Source organism: Plutella xylostella, chromosome 23 (genome assembly GCF_932276165.1).
Source record: "Plutella xylostella chromosome 23, ilPluXylo3.1, whole genome shotgun sequence".
Lineage (NCBI taxonomy): Eukaryota > Metazoa > Arthropoda > Insecta > Lepidoptera > Plutellidae > Plutella > Plutella xylostella.
The window spans coordinates 9,017,043-9,034,557 of NC_064003.1; the positions used below are offsets into that span (position 1 = coordinate 9,017,043).

At 37.0% G+C, this 17,515-nt stretch overlaps 2 protein-coding genes and 2 long non-coding RNA genes across 4 annotated transcripts; 1 reads left to right on the forward strand and 3 right to left on the reverse strand.

Moving 5' to 3' along the window:
• Nucleotides 1-1,204: 1,204 nt before the first annotated feature.
• LOC125490372 lies at nucleotides 1,205-1,919 on the reverse strand. Its single transcript, XR_007267639.1, has 2 exons — nucleotides 1,530-1,919; nucleotides 1,205-1,283 (listed from the first exon to the last, which is right to left on the reverse strand). It is a non-coding gene; the product is annotated as an uncharacterized LOC125490372 (long non-coding RNA).
• Nucleotides 1,920-7,935: 6,016 nt separating this feature from the next.
• Nucleotides 7,936-9,586, forward strand: LOC119693314 (putative nuclease HARBI1). Its single transcript, XM_038116400.2, has 5 exons — nucleotides 7,936-8,200; nucleotides 8,290-8,576; nucleotides 8,700-8,920; nucleotides 9,140-9,475; nucleotides 9,581-9,586. The coding sequence occupies exons 1-5, from the start codon at nucleotides 7,995-7,997 to the stop codon at nucleotides 9,584-9,586; spliced, it is 1,056 nt and encodes a 351-aa protein (XP_037972328.2). The 5' UTR covers nucleotides 7,936-7,994.
• Nucleotides 9,587-9,617: 31 nt separating this feature from the next.
• On the reverse strand, nucleotides 9,618-10,316 carry LOC119693316. Its single transcript, XR_005254532.2, has 3 exons — nucleotides 10,205-10,316; nucleotides 10,050-10,124; nucleotides 9,618-9,797 (listed from the first exon to the last, which is right to left on the reverse strand). It is a non-coding gene; the product is annotated as an uncharacterized LOC119693316 (long non-coding RNA).
• A 384-nt stretch (nucleotides 10,317-10,700) lies between these two features.
• LOC125490435 (nuclear apoptosis-inducing factor 1-like) lies at nucleotides 10,701-12,598 on the reverse strand. The gene is made up of 3 exons (XM_048629623.1): nucleotides 12,364-12,598; nucleotides 10,857-11,100; nucleotides 10,701-10,775 (listed from the first exon to the last, which is right to left on the reverse strand). Exons 1-3 carry the CDS (start codon nucleotides 12,585-12,587, stop codon nucleotides 10,701-10,703), a joined length of 543 nt encoding a protein of 180 aa, XP_048485580.1. The 5' UTR covers nucleotides 12,588-12,598.
• Nucleotides 12,599-17,515: the final 4,917 nt, after the last annotated feature.

Here is a 17,515-nt window from a genome sequence, read left to right on the forward strand (position 1 = left end):
ATTAATAAAGCGCAAAAATTATACAATGACAATATTATTAGGAATTCTAAAAATAAATGTAAAGCGACTTGGAATATTATAAATAATGTAAATAATGATCTACATGAAATTAAATCTATAAATGTAAATGGACATATAATCACTGATCCCAAATCTATAGCTACGAATTTTAATAATTATTATATCAATTTGACCAACAATGCTAATACCAATAATACAAATCACACAGTTAATTTTTTAAAAAATAATGAAGTACAAAATTCCATATTTTTATCACCAACAGACGAAATTGAAGTGTACAAAATAATAATGTCATTAAAAAATAGTAACTGTGTAGGCTTCGATGGCATTAGTACAAAAGTAATCAAGTACTGTGCAAGGCACCTCGCTCAGCCAATTGCCTATTTGATTAATTTATCATTTGAACAGGGTAAATTCCCTGACAGACTCAAGTTCTCGAATGTTAGACCATTTTTCAAAAAAGACGATGAACAAAATATTGGTAATTATAGACCAGTGACAAAAATACCTATCATATCAAAAATTTTTGAAAAAGTTATGCATGATAGGATTACTAGATTTACAGAAAAAAAAAATATAATCAAAAACGAACAATACGGTTTTAGGAAACGTCGATCCACAACATTAGCAGGGTTTGAACTAATTCGTAAAGTAACTGATAACATGGATGGTGGAAAACAAACAGCAGCACTATTCCTAGACATGAGCAAAGCATTTGATTTTGTTAATCATTCAATACTACTAACAAAATTAGAGAAATACGGAATCAGGGGAAAGGCATTTGAATGGGTAAACTCTTATCTTAAAAACCGAACACAATGCACGGAAATTGACCGTATTATTAATGGTAAAAAAGAGACTTTTATGTCTGAGTTTAAAACAAACGCTTGCGGAGTCCCACAAGGTAGTGTTCTGGGACCGCTTCTATTTATATTATATACTAATGATTTACCGGAAGCTACTAAAAATGAATGCATCATGTTTGCGGATGATACTACAATAATGGTTAAAAATAACAATAAAGATACATTTAACTTAGAAATTAATGACACATTGAATACTATTATTAAATGGCTAGAAGATAATAATCTAAATATCAATTTGACTAAGACCAAAATAATGCAATTTTCGACATATAGATCTAATACAATTACACTTGACATAAATTATAATAATAACAATATTGAAGTAGTTAATGACATAAAATTTCTGGGTTTTATTATTGATAAAAATTGTAACTGGAAACATCACGTGCTTAGTGTCTGTGAACGAATTAATAAATTTATATTTGCCCTAAGAAAACTACGTAGTACCTCATCATTAGAGACTGCACTAGCTGCTTACCATGGATATGTCGCATCCGTCCTGAACTACGGCCTAATACTATGGGGAAACTCAACTGATGCAAATAAAGCATTTGTAGCACAAAAAAAATGCATTCGTGCACTTTGCAAAGCACGAAAACGGCAGTCTTGCAAAAAGTTATTTAAAAAACTAAAAATACTCACATTAGCAGGTATGTACATAAAACAAATGGCAATATTTGTGCGCGAAAATAAATACTACTTCCCTACACATGGTGAATCACTGAGTAGACAAACAAGACACAAAAATAGATTGTGCTTGCCACATAATAAATTAAAAATTTACAAAAATAATTGCTTTTGCATGGCATTTAGTATTTATAATAAATTACCAAATGATCTCAGGAATGATACAATGACAGATTATACCTTCAAAAGGAGAATAACAAAATGGCTATTAGAAAAAAACTATTACTCAATAAATGAATACTTAAACGAAAGGAGTTTTTAGATTGTTATTTTATTCTGTGCGCTGATAAATATGTATTGTACAGATATATATATCTTTTTTAAATATTGTAGGCCTTTTGTATTATTATTTTTTGTGTGTTTGCATGTCAAAAACTTGACAGGAAGTGCTGGACGAATTATGAAACTTAAGATCTTATTGTATTATTACCACTTTTACGCAAATAAATGATTTTTACTTTTTACTTTTTACTTTTAGTAAATTGTTTCAGAAAGTTGAAAGATTCCTGTTATGTCATTACTAAGGACTAATTCAGTTAGAAAGTGTATCAAATTAAAGGGAAAATAAAATTATTTACTATTTTTTTTAATTTAAGTTACATTTTTCAATGTAAATTCTTAGTAAAATGTTTAAGTCTGAGTTGTAAGCTTTATGAGATAATTGTATTATTAATACTAAGTAAATAAACTCAAATAATTCTTTTACAAATTTAATCACAATAAATTTTCAAAATGGCGACCTCCCACAGCAATACACTACCTACATCTACGCAAGAAATTTTCTTGCCTGTATATAAAAAGTGTTTATTAAAACAAATTTAAATCTTCGTCTTCGTCATCATCACTATCAGAAGTGTCGCCGGTGACCGTAATTATAAATGGAACCACTGTGTCATCGCTTGCCGTGTCTAAAATGCCTTCGAGCTTTTTCATTTCTTCCTCTTCCTTTTTTCGTTTTGGTTAATTATATTAAGCTCTTGAAATTTTTTTTTATTGCATTCAAATAATTTTAAATTAAAATAATTTATTATATTAAAAATAAAAGATAACATCAGATTAGGAACAACACTAACTTTTCAATGACTTATAGAGTTCGATGAGTAAAAAACTAAGATGACAGCTTGTCAAATACTTCGAAATTTTTACGCATTTTTTACGTTGCAAATGTTTTAACAAATTTAACTTATAAATACTCGTACAAGTTAAACCGTGTTGAAGATAATGTAAAAACAATGGTGCGTTCGTTGAAATCAGACTATGTTCATAATTGCTCGTCAAATGTATGTGATTACGGAGTAATCGTTACAATTTGGTTTGTTTACATGATTGTTGGATTCTATTGCAAACTATTATAGACCTGATGTTTTAACAACATTAGCATCCAGACCCTGATGTCATGTAACGTTTGACACTAGTATTTTCTAACCTCTATAAGAATAACAAATACACATTGAAAGGCATTCTATTACATCAAAATAGTACTTTTTTACAAGAAATATAAGCAATGTATGTTAATGGTTAGAAATTAAGTACCTACTCACCAGTATAAAACGCTGCTCTTTCATAAACATCGTATATATTGTAAACAAAATGGATTTTATGATCTGAATTGTATTAAATAAGTAATGATCTTTTCCATTGTAATGATCTTACTTTGTAATTTGGTCTTACATTATTATTCTGAGATCTGGGAATGACATCTGTTCTGTGATCACCCATTGTCTATGGTTTGTCTGTGATTAAAATAGAGGAAGTTACTTCCGGGATCCGCCATCTTGATATGCGCGCTTGTTGTTATTTTCGAGCAAAACAATTATTATTATTTCTGATTAAGGGTGGATTCGACCAAACATCACGTTACACGAGAATAACTATACCGGAATAAAATTTATACGCGAGTAAATATCTGGGATAAGTACATTTGCATTCTACCAAGTTATACCATGGTTAATTGAATGAACGAGGAACGAAACTGTAATGCAACTAAAATAAAAATAGCTGCGTTTCGAAGCATGCAATAGAAATGACATGCCAACTTAGTTTGAAAGGATTATAATGGTATAAAATTGTTTATGTTTTAATATTTTATTCGCTGTTGTTATTCTGAGAATTTGCCTTTTAACGTACTTTTGTTTATGTTTTGACAGATGTGTTTATATGTCATTATGACGGTTTTCTAATCAGCTGATGTGCCGCCGCCATTACAAAATTACTCTCGGATAAGCTCGTTACACGGTCAATTTTGGCGGAATAACATTTTATTCTTGAGATAAGCTAATTATCTTGGTTTCAGGTTTGGTAGAATGCAAAATCTGCCTACTCGCGAGTAACTGGTAGTTTACTCGGGAGTAAAAAGTTACTCGTCGTTGGTCGAATCCGCCCTAAGTGTGGAATGTTCAGGTGAAAATGTTGTAAAAGTAATAAATAAGTGAGTGGTAACAAGTGAGTTTAATATTGGTGCACCCTCCCTATCGGATTTGTCAACAGTCAGAAGTGGCACGAACGGTCCTGACTAGTGAAAAGGGAAAAGCTCCATAATTACTTCCATGGAAAATACCTATCTGAACATGAGACTAGAGGTCAGTGCGTTCCAATTTTTATTAATTCGTAAATCCACAAGTGACGTGAAAGTTATGATGCCAATACCTACCAAGTGATCGCGAAACACTGGTACTTACTGGTTGTGTTCATAATCAAGGACATTTAATTTCGGAGCATACAGTTACAGTCAACTATAAGTGAACTGGACAGATTGTAAGTTACTCGTATTTGGGATTCTGGAATATCCCCATACGCTTCTACTCGCGGGGTCGGTGACCGCTTGGAGTAGGTATGTTCACGGTGCGCAGCGGCGGCCGGCCGGGCCGGGCGGAGGCGCCGGCGGCGGCGCGGCGGCAGCCAGCCAGCCCGCCCGTGACTTGAGTGATCCGTGTGACCGTAGAGAGCACCAAGACGTGTGCGTTTAAAAAGTGTTTGTGTGTGTAAAATGTGATGTGGTTCACGGTTCATGAATCCTGAAAATTATTTAAGAGTAGAGTATAGCACTTGCTCGTCCATACAAAAAGAGAAAACGTTTTACTACCCCTAAATATTATCCAATCTCCATGATTTTTTAATATGTTATTGACACAAGGAATAACTAGGTTTATAGGTTTTCCTTTTTTCAAAATTTTCTATAGATTCAAACTTATAGGCACCTCAAATAAAGTTTTTTTTGTGATTGCGACTTTGTTGAATTAAGCCGTTTGTGTATCAATAACAACGTATTTTTAAAAAAAAAGCGAAACCTATAAACCTAGAATATATTAAGCTGAAGCGATTGACACTAAAATCAAAGAGATTGGTTGATATTTAGTTAGTGTAAAACGTTTTCTCCCAAAACCAGAATTTCATCAAGAAAAGTACCTATTGTCAGTCCCGAGCTGCAGTGCTCTCTATCGCACGTTTGAGGGTCGGGGGGGGAAGCAAAGCACACGTATGATAGGGATGTCCATAGTGAAGTCGATAGTAGAGATGGGATCCCGCCTGCGTTATCGATATCTATAGATATACAGGATGTCCCATGTTAAATTGCACATCCGAATCATAGTGACACAACTCGTCATTCTAAACATCTTTGTTTTAAGACTTTTGATTGTTTGCGAATTTTATTTTTGCTTATTCATATAAACTTTGTTGGCTATGAGATTTTTTACTATAGACATAGACAGTAGATTTTTTTTCACGAATTTACAAAAGTCGTAAAACAAAAGTTGTTTAGAATAACAAATTAAGTCACTATAATTTGGATGAACACTTTAATTTGGGACACCCTGTATATAAAAAGATGTGAATAGGAAAAGTTTAAAGTACTGGTAGGTTTTCAAGCAAAAAAATGACTAGTGACTATATTATATTTAATCCTCACTCAACATGGATTAGGTTACTTAAGAAATTTTATTTACTTACATCTAAACTAACATAGTTACTTACATAAAAATATAATACTTACTTACTTACTATAAATTGACTTGAGGCCACAAAAGCCATCAAAAGACATCATCAGCCAATAATCATCCACTGCTGGACATAGGCCTCTCCCAAGGAGCGCCACAACACTCGGTCCTCGGCCTTCCTCATCCAACCACTACCCGTCACCCGCCTAAGGTCGTCAGTCCAGCGGGCAGGAGGGCGTCCCACGCTGCGTTTGCCTGTTCGTGGTCTCCTCTCGACGACTCGTCTACCGGTCAACGGTTATCGGTTCTTCGGCAGATATGACCAGCCCACTGCCACTTCAGCTTGCATATTTTGACAGCTATGTCGGTAACCTTAGTCCTCTGACGGATAACCTCATTTCTGATACGATCCATCAGAGAAACCCCAAGCATAGCTCTCTCCATAGCACGCTGAGCGACTTTAAATCGGTGGACCAGTCCTACCGTCAGTGTCCACATCTCTGCACTATACGTCATCACTTGCAGGACGCACTGGTTGAAGACTTTTGTCTTCAGGCTCTAAGGAATGGCCGAGGAGAATATGTGACGAAGTTTCCCGAATGCAGCCCAACCCAGTTGGATGCGCCTTGCAGCCTCCTTGTCAAAGTTGCTTCTGCCTAGCCGAATAGTCTGCCCGGTAGACATATTCTTGCACAACTTCGATTGTTGCCTCAACAACGGTGACCGGCTCCGGTTTGATGTGAGCATTGTACATGACTTTCGTCTTGTCCAAGTTCATACCGAGGCCTACACGTCGGGAACCAGCATTTAGGCCACTTAGCATCCAGCTGAGTTCCTGCAGAGATTCTGCCATAATAACGATGTCGTCCGCGAAGCGGAGGTGTGACATGTACTCGCCATTTATACATATGCCATGTCCTTTCCAGTCCAACGTCTTAAAGACATCTTCCAATGCATTGGTGAACAGTTTCGGAGATATCACATCCCCCTGTCTCACTCCACGTTGCAGTTGGATAGGTCTTGTCTTGTGGTCCTGTACTTGGACAGTCATAGTAGCGGCACTGTACAGACATCTCAACACCTCGATATAGCGCCAATCGATTTGGCATCTCTGCAAGGATTCCAAAACTGCCCAGGTCTCGATGGAGTCGAAGGCTATTTCACAGTCCACAAAGGCTAGACACAGAGGCTGATTATACTCTTCGGTCTTCTGTATAATCTGCCTTACTGTGTGGATGTGGTCTATTGTACTAAAGCCTTTTCGAAACCCAGCCTGCTCTGGGGGCTGAAACTCGTCTAACTTTTGGGCAAGACGGTTCGTGATAACCCTTGAGAACAGCTTGTATACATGGCTTAAAAGCGAGATCGGTCTATATAGTTCTTCAGAAGGGTTATGTCACCCTTCTTAAAGAACAATACCACGACGCTCTCAGACCATGCCTCCGGTGTAATGCCATTGTGAAGAACCGAATTGAAGAGCCTCTAGAGCTGTTCGAGGATTGCAATGCCTCCAGCTTTCAGAAGCTCTGTAGTAATTCCGTCTTCACCCGGAGCCTTGTTGTTTTTAAGCTGCTCAAGGGCTATCCTAATCTCGCCTATGTCGACGTCAGGGATGTCGTCAGTATAGTGGCGTATTAGTGGCGCTCTGGAATCGGTGAGCTGAGCCACAGACTTCTGCGCGTGTGAAGCATAAAGTGGTCCGTAAAAACCTTCGATTTCGGCAAGAACCTCCGGCTTAGAGGCAACGATATTACCATCTGCAGACCTCAACTTCGTCAAGTGGCCTCTCCCAAGTTGCTGAACGAAGACTTTTGACCCCCGATTTTGCTCAATTGCTGCTTCTATGGCGCGTGTGTTGGAGCGACGGAGATCTCTTCGTATCAGCTTCTTTATACGCTTGTTGAGTACCCGTAGTTCTGAAGAAGTGTCACCTGCCGAAGGAAATTCGCGTCTCTGCCTCATAAGCTCGAGTGTCTCGCTTGAACGTTTAGACTCCTTGCTTTTGCTTCTCATGCTAAAAGAAATAAATTCTAAGACAACTCAACATCTATAAACAGCCCCGAAACTTTGTTAGTAGGTACTTATAAACTTATATTTTTCAAAACTATCATAATGTTTTTTAGATTCACTGCATATACTCGTATAGATCTAAATAACCTTACATACAAAATGATAGTCCAAGTACCGGCAAAAGGTCTATTTTCCAATCATCAAAAATCCATTATGTACTTACCTACTAACTCGTTACTAGGTTGGTAATTACCTACATAATAAAATACTTATGCCCGTTTTCACCAAGACATCCTAAATTTTAGGAAACTTTTAACTCATTTTAAGGATCTCCTAAGCGTAGAATGGTTTTCACCACTGACGAACTGTCACTTAAATCCGTTAGGGACTTCCTAAATTCAGGAGGTGGAATTTCGGCCTCATAAACGTTAGGTGACAGTTTTTGTGTTCGCAAAATATATTTTATAGCTACAAAATGAGTGATTTTATCGACACTATTGAGGCTATCGAATTGATCACAGATCGTGTATTATGGGATCGACCACGTATATTCCGTGAGAGAACGGATTACTTCCAAAAATATGACGACTTGGACTTTTTTAGAAGGTTCAGGTTAACTAAAAGAAGTGTCCTTTTCCTGCTAACAAAAATCGAATCAAAAATTGAGTTCCAGGAGGATAGGTAAGATTCTGATCACCTATAATACCATCGTGATTTTTTGAAAAGATTTACTTGATGTATATTTTAACATATTTATTATTTAATTACAGAAACCACTCTATTCCACCAATTAATCAATTACTCATGACATTGCGCTACTATGCCACTGGTAATCATTTACTCGCAATCGGAGATCTCGGAGGATTCAGTGTAGCCTCATGTAGCCGCATAGTTAAACGAGTCACTGAAGCCATCGTAAGCCTACGAGCAGAATTCATTAAATTTCCAGAGTCCGAAGAAGAACAGAGAAAAGTCAAAAGGGATTTCTTTAAAATAGCAAAGTTCCCTAATGTGTTAGGCTGCATAGATTGTACACACGTAAGAATACAATCACCTGGTACGTAATGATGATTAATTTAATTATTACTTATTAGTAATCATAGAGAAAATTCTTTTATTCTGAAGACAAATCAAACTTACCTTGGACTTTCAAAGACTTAAGAATATTTTTTTCTTTTAGGAGGCGATGATGCTGAAATTTTCCGTAATAGGAAAGGATACATGTCCATTAATGTTCAAACAATTAGCACTGCCCAATTATTAGTAACAGATGTAGTGGCACGATGGCCTGGATCAACCCATGATTCAGCTATCTACCAAAACAGCAACCGATACAATAAATTTGAAAGAGGAGACTACGGCTGCGGCTACTTATTGGGAGACAGTGGCTATCCTCTAAAGGTAAATAGTAGTAATAAAATGAATTAAATCAAACAAATATTTATTAAAATTAAGTAGGTACAAAAAATTATTCATCACTAAATCAAACAAATATTTATCAAAATCAAGTACAAAAAAATTATTCATCTTTCTTCTTGCCCATAATGTTCTCAAGTGATAAGCCGCCTCCTGAAAATAAAAAAGCAAGACTTAATAAAAGTTGTTTTCTCCCATTTTCAGTCACATCTCTTAACACCACATGTACATCCAATCACGCAAGGCCAACAAAGATTTAATGAAGCCCAAATTAAAACTAGAAATGTTGTGGAACGACAGTATGGAGTCCTGAAAAGAAGATTCCCAGTTTTAGCTGTTGGTATCAGACTGAAACTGAAGACTGCAGTGAATGTTATACTGGCCTGTTGTATCCTGCATAACTTCTGTATATTGAACAGGGAGCCGGAACCCGCCAATGAAGGTCTTCTCCAGAACTTAAATGAGTTAATAGATAATGGGCAGATACATTTCCCATTAGATGGTGTTGCGGACCCAATTTATGGATTTCGAAGAGACCAAGTTACAGAATATTTTGAAAATATTGATAATAATTAAATGTTAAACTTTTATACTTACTTTGGATTTGTTTTAGTATTTCTACTTTTATTTCCAGCTCCTTTTCAGCTGTAGTTAATTGTATTTTGTACAAGCTATCTTTAAATATTTTCTCGTCCATCAGCAATTGAACTTTCAATTGTTCATAGGTCAATTTCTGCTGCTGAACATTGCAAAAGCTGGAGGTTATATTTTCCAGCGCCTCTGTTCTCTCATGCCTGGCACCCATTTGAGGTCGACGCCGTCTTGACCACAATGGTTGGCCTGTAGTTGTATTTTCTTGATCCTAAAAAAATATGTATTTATTAGTAAAAAATCATCATCATCATCACGACCCATCACATACATCCCCACTGCTGGGGCACGGGTCTCCTTTCAATGAAGGAAGGGTTTAGGCCTAGTCCACCACGCTGACTGTGCCAGTTGTTGCTTAACCTCAGTAACCAGTTAAGATCACTAAAGCTAGCTCGACTATGGACACGTCAGTAAAAAATATCATGCATTAAAAATATTTGCAATGCTTATCTTTTATGCTTACCGGGATGTCTGTTAGTGGCATTTGTTGAGTGACACCGCTTGGACCAGGAACAGCATCTGGGATATTCATATTTGCCTGAAACAAATGAAGAATCTATTCAAGAAGGATGCTTTTTCTACTGTGATATTTTGTGTGTACTGAGCTAGGTTACTTACAGGAGTTGATTGAAATTCAACCAGGCAGCTGGGACCGTGAGCAACATCCTGTACAGTCATATTCTCCTACAAAAAAAAATTATAATTATAATGTATAAGTATGGGAGCGGTGGTAGCTCAGTCGGGTAAGCGCCCGCTTCTCACGCAAGAGATGCGGGTTGGAATCCCAGCGCTGACATATACCAATGAGTTCTCTTAACTTAAGTACAATGTATACCATCGCTCTTACGGTGAAGGAAAACATCGTGAGGAAACCTACATATCTAGATCTAGCACATCTTGATACGTGGACCCACCAACCCGCAGTGGACCAGGGTGGTGGGAAATGGTCCAAGCTTAGGAAGGCAGTTTAGACCTTGGGGATATGCACAAAGGTTCCACTCGAGAGAGCCAGGTGCAGGTACTTACACCCCCACAGAGAATAGAATGTATAAGTATGGATATTGTCAAATATCCAAAAAGAGATGTGCTGATGATGACAATGTGTAAAAAGAGATTAATCATAAATAAAACAACTTACCATTGGTACATCCTGTTCTCCTTCTCTTTCATATATCTCAACTTCTGTGGCCTGGAACAAATATTTATGTTAAGTTTACTGACCAGAAATACCCATCACCTAATTATTCAAATACAATTTTTAGTAACTTACAATATCATGAAACATACTGCTTTCTAGTTCCCCACTTGTAGGTATATCAGCATCACTGTCATTGACAGCTAGCATGCCTGAGCATGCCCTCCCCAGCAGGTCGCACGCCTGGTCCAGAACTGGATCGGATTTTACCGTGGATGGTCCACCTCCTGTGCCCATTACACCTTTATTATTTTTTCCTTTATATATTTTGGCCTCCGTTTTTAATTTGTCCCACTGTTTCACCAGTGAATCTTTAGTTCTAAAACATACACAATTAACCCTAGAGTAGTCGCGCCTTTTTGTGTGACGCGAGTGCTCGCGTGGGGAGCATTTTGCCGCCCATATTAAAATGTATTTTTTGGACACTTAATAATTACGATATCTTATAAATGTATATAATTTGAATAAAATGAATCATATGGTATTAGAAAACGTAATATTTATAGTTTTAATATTATAATTATTCACTATATGAGCTATCGTTCATGCTTTGGGAAAATTTCTGATCTTTTAGGTATAAATGCGTCTTAAGCCACACAAAATCAACAAATCTCAAAATTATTTAAAAAATTAGAAGTTATTGTCATCTGCAGCATTTATTTCAGCAATACAATCCTGAAACATGAACATAAAGTGTTCGTTGCACAGTAACTTTCTTCATGTATTGCACCCTTTTTTGACCTGCTATTTTTCTTATATGGACATAGTTATAGGCATGTACCCTCTCTTCTTTAGGGTGTTTTTTGTTGGTTCGGTGGTACAAAACGGGAGATTTGTATTTAAATATTTTATTATTTTACCATTACGCGATGGATGTTAAGGAGCGGGGTCTTCTGGTACAGGTATTTCTTACTTAAAAGAAGGCCCCAGCCAACTCATATTTTTGAAATTTATGGTACTGCAATAAATATTTTTGATTTTTTTTTTTGATTTGTACCACCGGACCAACAAAAAACACTTATGTACTGTCCATATGTAAGATTTTATTGTTATACGTGGTGTAGTTATGGACAGAGCTATTTCTTTCAGGTAAATTCTTCGTAAAATTAACTGGTTAGTAAATTAACAAAGTTATATCGTAAATCGAATGTAAACTGAAATAGATACATACCTACATTACATTTACATTATTATTACCAAAAAACACTGAAAAACTTATAATATTTCATAAAAATTGTAAAGAAAATAACTTTAATTTTACTGACGCGAGTGCTCGCGCAGTGAGCATTTTGCCGCCCCGTGCGACACACTCTCTTCAATTCTCTCTTCCTGCTGTAACCTGTGCACTGAATTTCTCCAAATTTACGTTACATGTAGGAGAGGACCGAGAGGGCAGCTACATAGGCGCTGGACCCTGAGGAGTGCATAGTTCACAAAATATTAAACATTCTTTGCTGAGCGCGGCAAAATGCTCATAGCGCGAGCACTCTAGGGTTAAGTTTAAAAAAGTTAAGGAAAATTATCAACAAGGTTACAGCTTCATTAAGTAGCATTAGCCAGTAGCAGTAGTAATAATACACACCTGTAAGTTGAGCCACAACTATTAAATTTATTCGTTAAAGCATTCCAGGCTTGCATCTTCGCCATATTGGTGGTACCGTCCGTTTTTTTATTTAATATTGTGGACCGATACTGTGCTAATAACTTTATTAGTCTGTCCTTCTCTTCCATTGTAAAATTTTGTCCGCGTTTCTTCTTTTCTGCCATTGCTTTATTAAATGCTTCTTCTTCTACAGTGTGACTCATAAAGAAAATAACACGTGTGATTTGACCAACTCTCTATAACTCTCTTTTACTAACTAACTACTGTTTATAAACAACCAACTTTTGTTTATAAACAAAGTGTCAAAAGTGTCAACTGTCAACATCACAGATAATATTTATTTTTAAAAGCATAGACAATTGACAAACAGCCATTGTTGACAGCAAAATGAATGAATGAAATTGAATCGGTAAAAATATAAAAATACATCACTATTATTTAGGTGATGGATTGCTAGGAAGATTCTAGCTTGGTGAAAATGAATTTACGTAGGAGGTGGATTCATGGAGTCTCTTAGCTTAGGAAACTTTTACATATGAGACTGTTTAGGATGTCTTGGTGAAAACGGGCATTACTCACATGAAATTATCACTAATTACTTATACTTACTTCTTTCTATTTATCTTCAATAATTTCAAGTTTCGCTCACAAGGTCACAAGTCACAACTCACAATCACAACACAGAAATAATAATATGAAGGTAAGACGAAGACACTCCGTGTTTGGTCGCAATTTCTCGCCAACCGGCGGCGCGGGGCGGCGCGGCGGCGGCGGTGGCGGCGCGGCAGCGTCCATCGAGTCCTTCGTCAAGTCGCGCGCCTTAGACTCGCGCGCCGCGCGCGAGTTGCCCCTCCCGTATTTACCTACTTTTTCTGTCGTCAACTCGCTCGACTGTGAAAATATGTAGAGTCAGCCACAAAAGTTATAATTTATTATGCTATTTATGCTTAAGGTAACTACTTAAAATGTATAGGGTATTTTATAGGACTTTACCTTAAAATAAAACACAATATCCTTTCGGAGATGTATAATTTAAGATATAATATTCTAATAATAATCTAATTCTAATAAATTATAGACTTACCCCCACAATACAGCAACATCAGTAAAAACTGCCACATTTTAATATTTTTGCACTGTACTGTAGACTGTAAGTAATGCACTGTACATCTCTGCTTCGCATTAGGAGTAACATTAAAACGACGTCACTAAAACAATGATGACGTTTTAACCAGTGGCGGCTGGTGCCTCAGATACCCGGTGGTGCACTTTATGGGTTTAGTAAATTTTGCATGAAAAATAGATTATTACAATTAGAAGTGAAAAAAAATATAAGTATATTATACCTTATTCCTTTTTTGACGCGAAATTGCTTCTTTGCCGAAACGAAAACAACACACGGAAAGCAAAATAAAGCATTTAGTCTCTCACATCCACATAACAATTTCTTTTTATTGCACATTTTACTTTTGAAAATTCAGGTATAAGTACTTATAAGTTTTATTTTCTGTTTTGCACTCCTGTTTTAAGATGAGAAAAGGCCGAGGCGGCCCAGCAGATTTAATGTCCAGTCTATTTTGAAATGTCCTAAATATTGCCTTTTATGAAGTCAATGATATCGATTCTGAAGGCAGAAATTTTAAATTTAGCGATGTCAAAACCTTAATTTCTTTGTTTAAAATTCGACTCTATGATTGTTTCCGTAAATGTCATTTTATGCTAGCAATTTTTTTAGTTTGACAGCGTTAAAATTAGAATTTCTGCCTTCAGAATCAACATCAATATTGTACCTATTTTGCACTTATTTTCACTCACACACACATACACACTCACGAAATCTTTACTACTTTCTTAGTTAATAAGTAATTAGAGTAACAAATAAATTAATTACATATTCGCGCGCGAATGACATGACAAGTGTAGTGTATCGTTCGTAGGTCACGCCACCGGTCAAGGCCGCCGCCCGCGCCTCCCGATTCCCGTGGCGTCATTCGTATTCTTTCGGCAATGTCCGGTCGCGTGCGGCGCACGAATTTATCCTAGAACTGCATACAGTTTGTACTGAGCATCTTCCGTCTCACGCGCCGGGCGATTTCCATCCTGTTTCATACTAATGTAGGAGCTCGCTCCGTGCGACAATCCGAGCGCACGAGGCCGTTTTTGTTCAAGCAAAAATAAGATCTAATTCTTTCGCAGTAGAAATCAAAATAGGCCGGCTCGGTTTATTTTAACTCGTAACGATAATCAGATTTATGTAATTTCTGTTTAGGGTAGGTATTACGGTTGTTATATTGGTATTTTTTGTGAAGTTTTTTTAGACGTACCTAGTATGGTATAGGAAGAAGGAAGGTACATATTTAGAAGGTTTTTAAATGGTAGTGCGTTGCACGGGCGCACTTGAGGTGCAGCCGCCACTGGTTTTAACCCTTTAAACCGGTTTTTGCAACAAAAACTTGAAGGACATAGCTATGACAGGTAAAATTGGCGCACGGGATGAGAGAGATAGCAATCTTGGGTATCATGCGTCATAGGTCACATCCCCTTTTGCCTCATTCCGCACTTCCAACATAGGCTTTATTGTCCCGAAATCAAAGCATCTACTTTAATGGCGACTGTCTAGTCGGTACGGTACCTTCTTATGCTAATCAGCCAGGGGACAATATTTAACTATATTTTTTAGTTTCAATTCGTTTGCATCTGACCGTACTTTACATGTACTTTACATGGGCACGCGAGTTGATGATATAAAAAAACAGTAGATGCCAACTCGCGCGGCGTGCGACTCTAAGGCGCGCGACTTGACGAAGGACTCCGTCCATCGATGTGTGCGTGACGCTACTTGCATGTGTGTGTGCGGTGCCCGGCGGCGGCGCGGGCGAGTGCACGAGCGACAGCAATACTTTTCCTAAATACCTATTTCGCTAGGATCGCGAAGCTATACTCTCCCCTTAAGAAAAAAAATAGTTCATGATGTTTCTTTGACATTTCCATTATTTAATCATTTGAGTTCATTTATAGTGTGACAAACTTATCTGTTCCGGTGAGAGCGAACTAAATTGATCCATATCTCATTACTTACTAATGAATTGTATATTGTAAATGATTAGATGGGTTTATTAACACCGCAAGAGCGAATTAACAATACTAGCAAAATTAAAATTTTATAGAATTAAGAAATATTAGTCATTTATGTGAGCTGTCACCGGAACAGATAAGTTTGTGGCACTATATAAGCTGTTCATCGTTACGTGTTAGGTACACTGCGTGTTGTTTTAGGTTCTTTATGTGTCGTGATGATAACGTACCCATCTAGGTATTTATGGTTTAGGTTGCTAAGTATAAGCATGTAGGTATAAGTAAATATTCATTTTAAGTTGCTAATCACCCTCTCGATTAATACATACTTATACTTACATTTTACACAGTTATCGTGTTTTAATATTCTAAATTGAGAGTTGAAAGAAAGTTGTTATAAAATATTAATTGCCTGAATTGAAGCTAGGTATGGGATTGATGATACATTTATCAGAATGAACGCCATCGCGTGAAGGTTTGAGGAACCTGAACAGTTACTTTCATATTTAAAAAAAATGACTCACAGTGCTTAATGAAGAGACAATTTTAACATAATCATTTATGGTGTAAGGTATACTACTTAAACAGTTCATGCTATATTGACAAAATTATTTAGATTAGAGCTAGAGAAAGCTTTGCCATGTATGGAAATCAAAATAAGTACACCTTTATTCGAAATTACAACCCTATTTTTCACAAGTAGACTTTGAAAGATACCTACATAAATTAAAACGTAATAGTAGGTTACGGAGGTATTATTGACAGTAATTTCTTCTGGATAACACTAACAGGTAATAATAAAATATAAAATGGGGAGCAGTTGGAAATTAAAATAATATAAATGTTTCCATTGGGTGCATGCAAAATACTCAAATGTTGAATGCATGGTCGTGCACATGTATGTATATTGTATAATATTCAAACATAAAAATATATAATTGTATACATACAGCAAATGGTTCTATGTATATTGCATTGGATAACTTTGAGAGGTAAGTAATGCCCTTTTGACTTATATGTTTGAATGATGGAGTGGATGCAAACCTGATTTCTTGGGAGGATCACTCCATAAGTTGATGGGCAGTAAAGCGTTATAACAAATCAAATAGAATCATTTATAATTTCCAAGACAAATTGTTTATTTACTGAACACAGTACATGCACAAGTTACACGGGATGATAACATGAAAAAAAAACATGGTAGGTACTTATTAGAATTAAAGAAAGAAAGAAACATTTATTTGACACACTGAACAATAAAATAGAAGAAGAAACATGTATTATAATAATTATAGTGGACAGACAGAAACACGTTACCAGCCCCTGTGGCGTTACTAGCCCTGTGGCGTTACCAGCCCCAGTGGCGTTACCATCCCCAGTGGCGTTACCAGCCCCTGTGGCGTTACCAGCCCCAGTGGCGTTACCAGCCCCTGTGGCGTTACCAGCCCCTGTGGCGTTACCAGCCCCTGTGGCGTTACCAGCCCCTGTGGCGTGATTATATAGCCCTAAGTGGCGTGACTACTAGCCCCTGTGGCGAGATTAATATAGCCCCAAGTGGCGTGACTAGCCCTTGTGGCGTGACTATATAGCCCTTAGTGGCGTGACTTAGCCCTTAGTGGCGTGACTTAGCCCCAGTGGCGTTATTATAATAGCCCTAAGTGGCGTGACTAGCCCCTGTGGCGTGACTATATAGCCCTAAGTGGCGTGACTAGCCCCTGTGGCGTGATTATTATAGCCCTAAGTGGCGTGACTAGCCCCTGTGGCGTGACTATATAGCCCTAAGTGGCGTGACTAGCCCCGGTGGCGTGATTATTATAGCCCTAAGTGGCGTGACTAGCCCAAGTGGCGTGATTATATAGCCCTAAGTGGCGTAAATAGCCCCCTGTGGCGTGACCAGTTTTGAATGTATCACTAGAAAACTGTTGTGTGAATATAAGAATATGAATGTAAAGAAATTGGCTATGCAGATTATTCGTTAAGATGTTTATTACTTATTAAGTATTGTTGATTTGATACTATGAAACTATGAGAAACAAAATGATTTACTAAAATGCAA

Bases quoted from the DNA above. Each gene is read 5' to 3' on its own strand.
- LOC119693314 (XM_038116400.2), top strand. From the start codon at position 7,995: ATGAGTGATTTTATCGACACTATTGAGGCTATCGAATTGATCACAGAT. The intron at 8,201-8,289 runs GTAAGATTCTGA...ATTTAATTACAG, and splicing joins ATTGAGTTCCAGGAGGATAG to AAACCACTCTATTCCACCAA. The intron at 8,577-8,699 runs GTACGTAATGAT...TTTTTCTTTTAG, and splicing joins CGTAAGAATACAATCACCTG to GAGGCGATGATGCTGAAATT.
- LOC125490435 (XM_048629623.1), bottom strand. From the start codon at position 12,587: ATGAGTCACACTGTAGAAGAAGAAGCATTTAATAAAGCAATGGCAGAA. The intron at 11,101-12,363 runs GTGTGTATTATT...TGTATGTTTTAG, and splicing joins AGTTGTGGCTCAACTTACAG to AACTAAAGATTCACTGGTGA. The intron at 10,776-10,856 runs GTAAGTTACTAA...TATTTGTTCCAG, and splicing joins GCAGTATGTTTCATGATATT to GCCACAGAAGTTGAGATATA.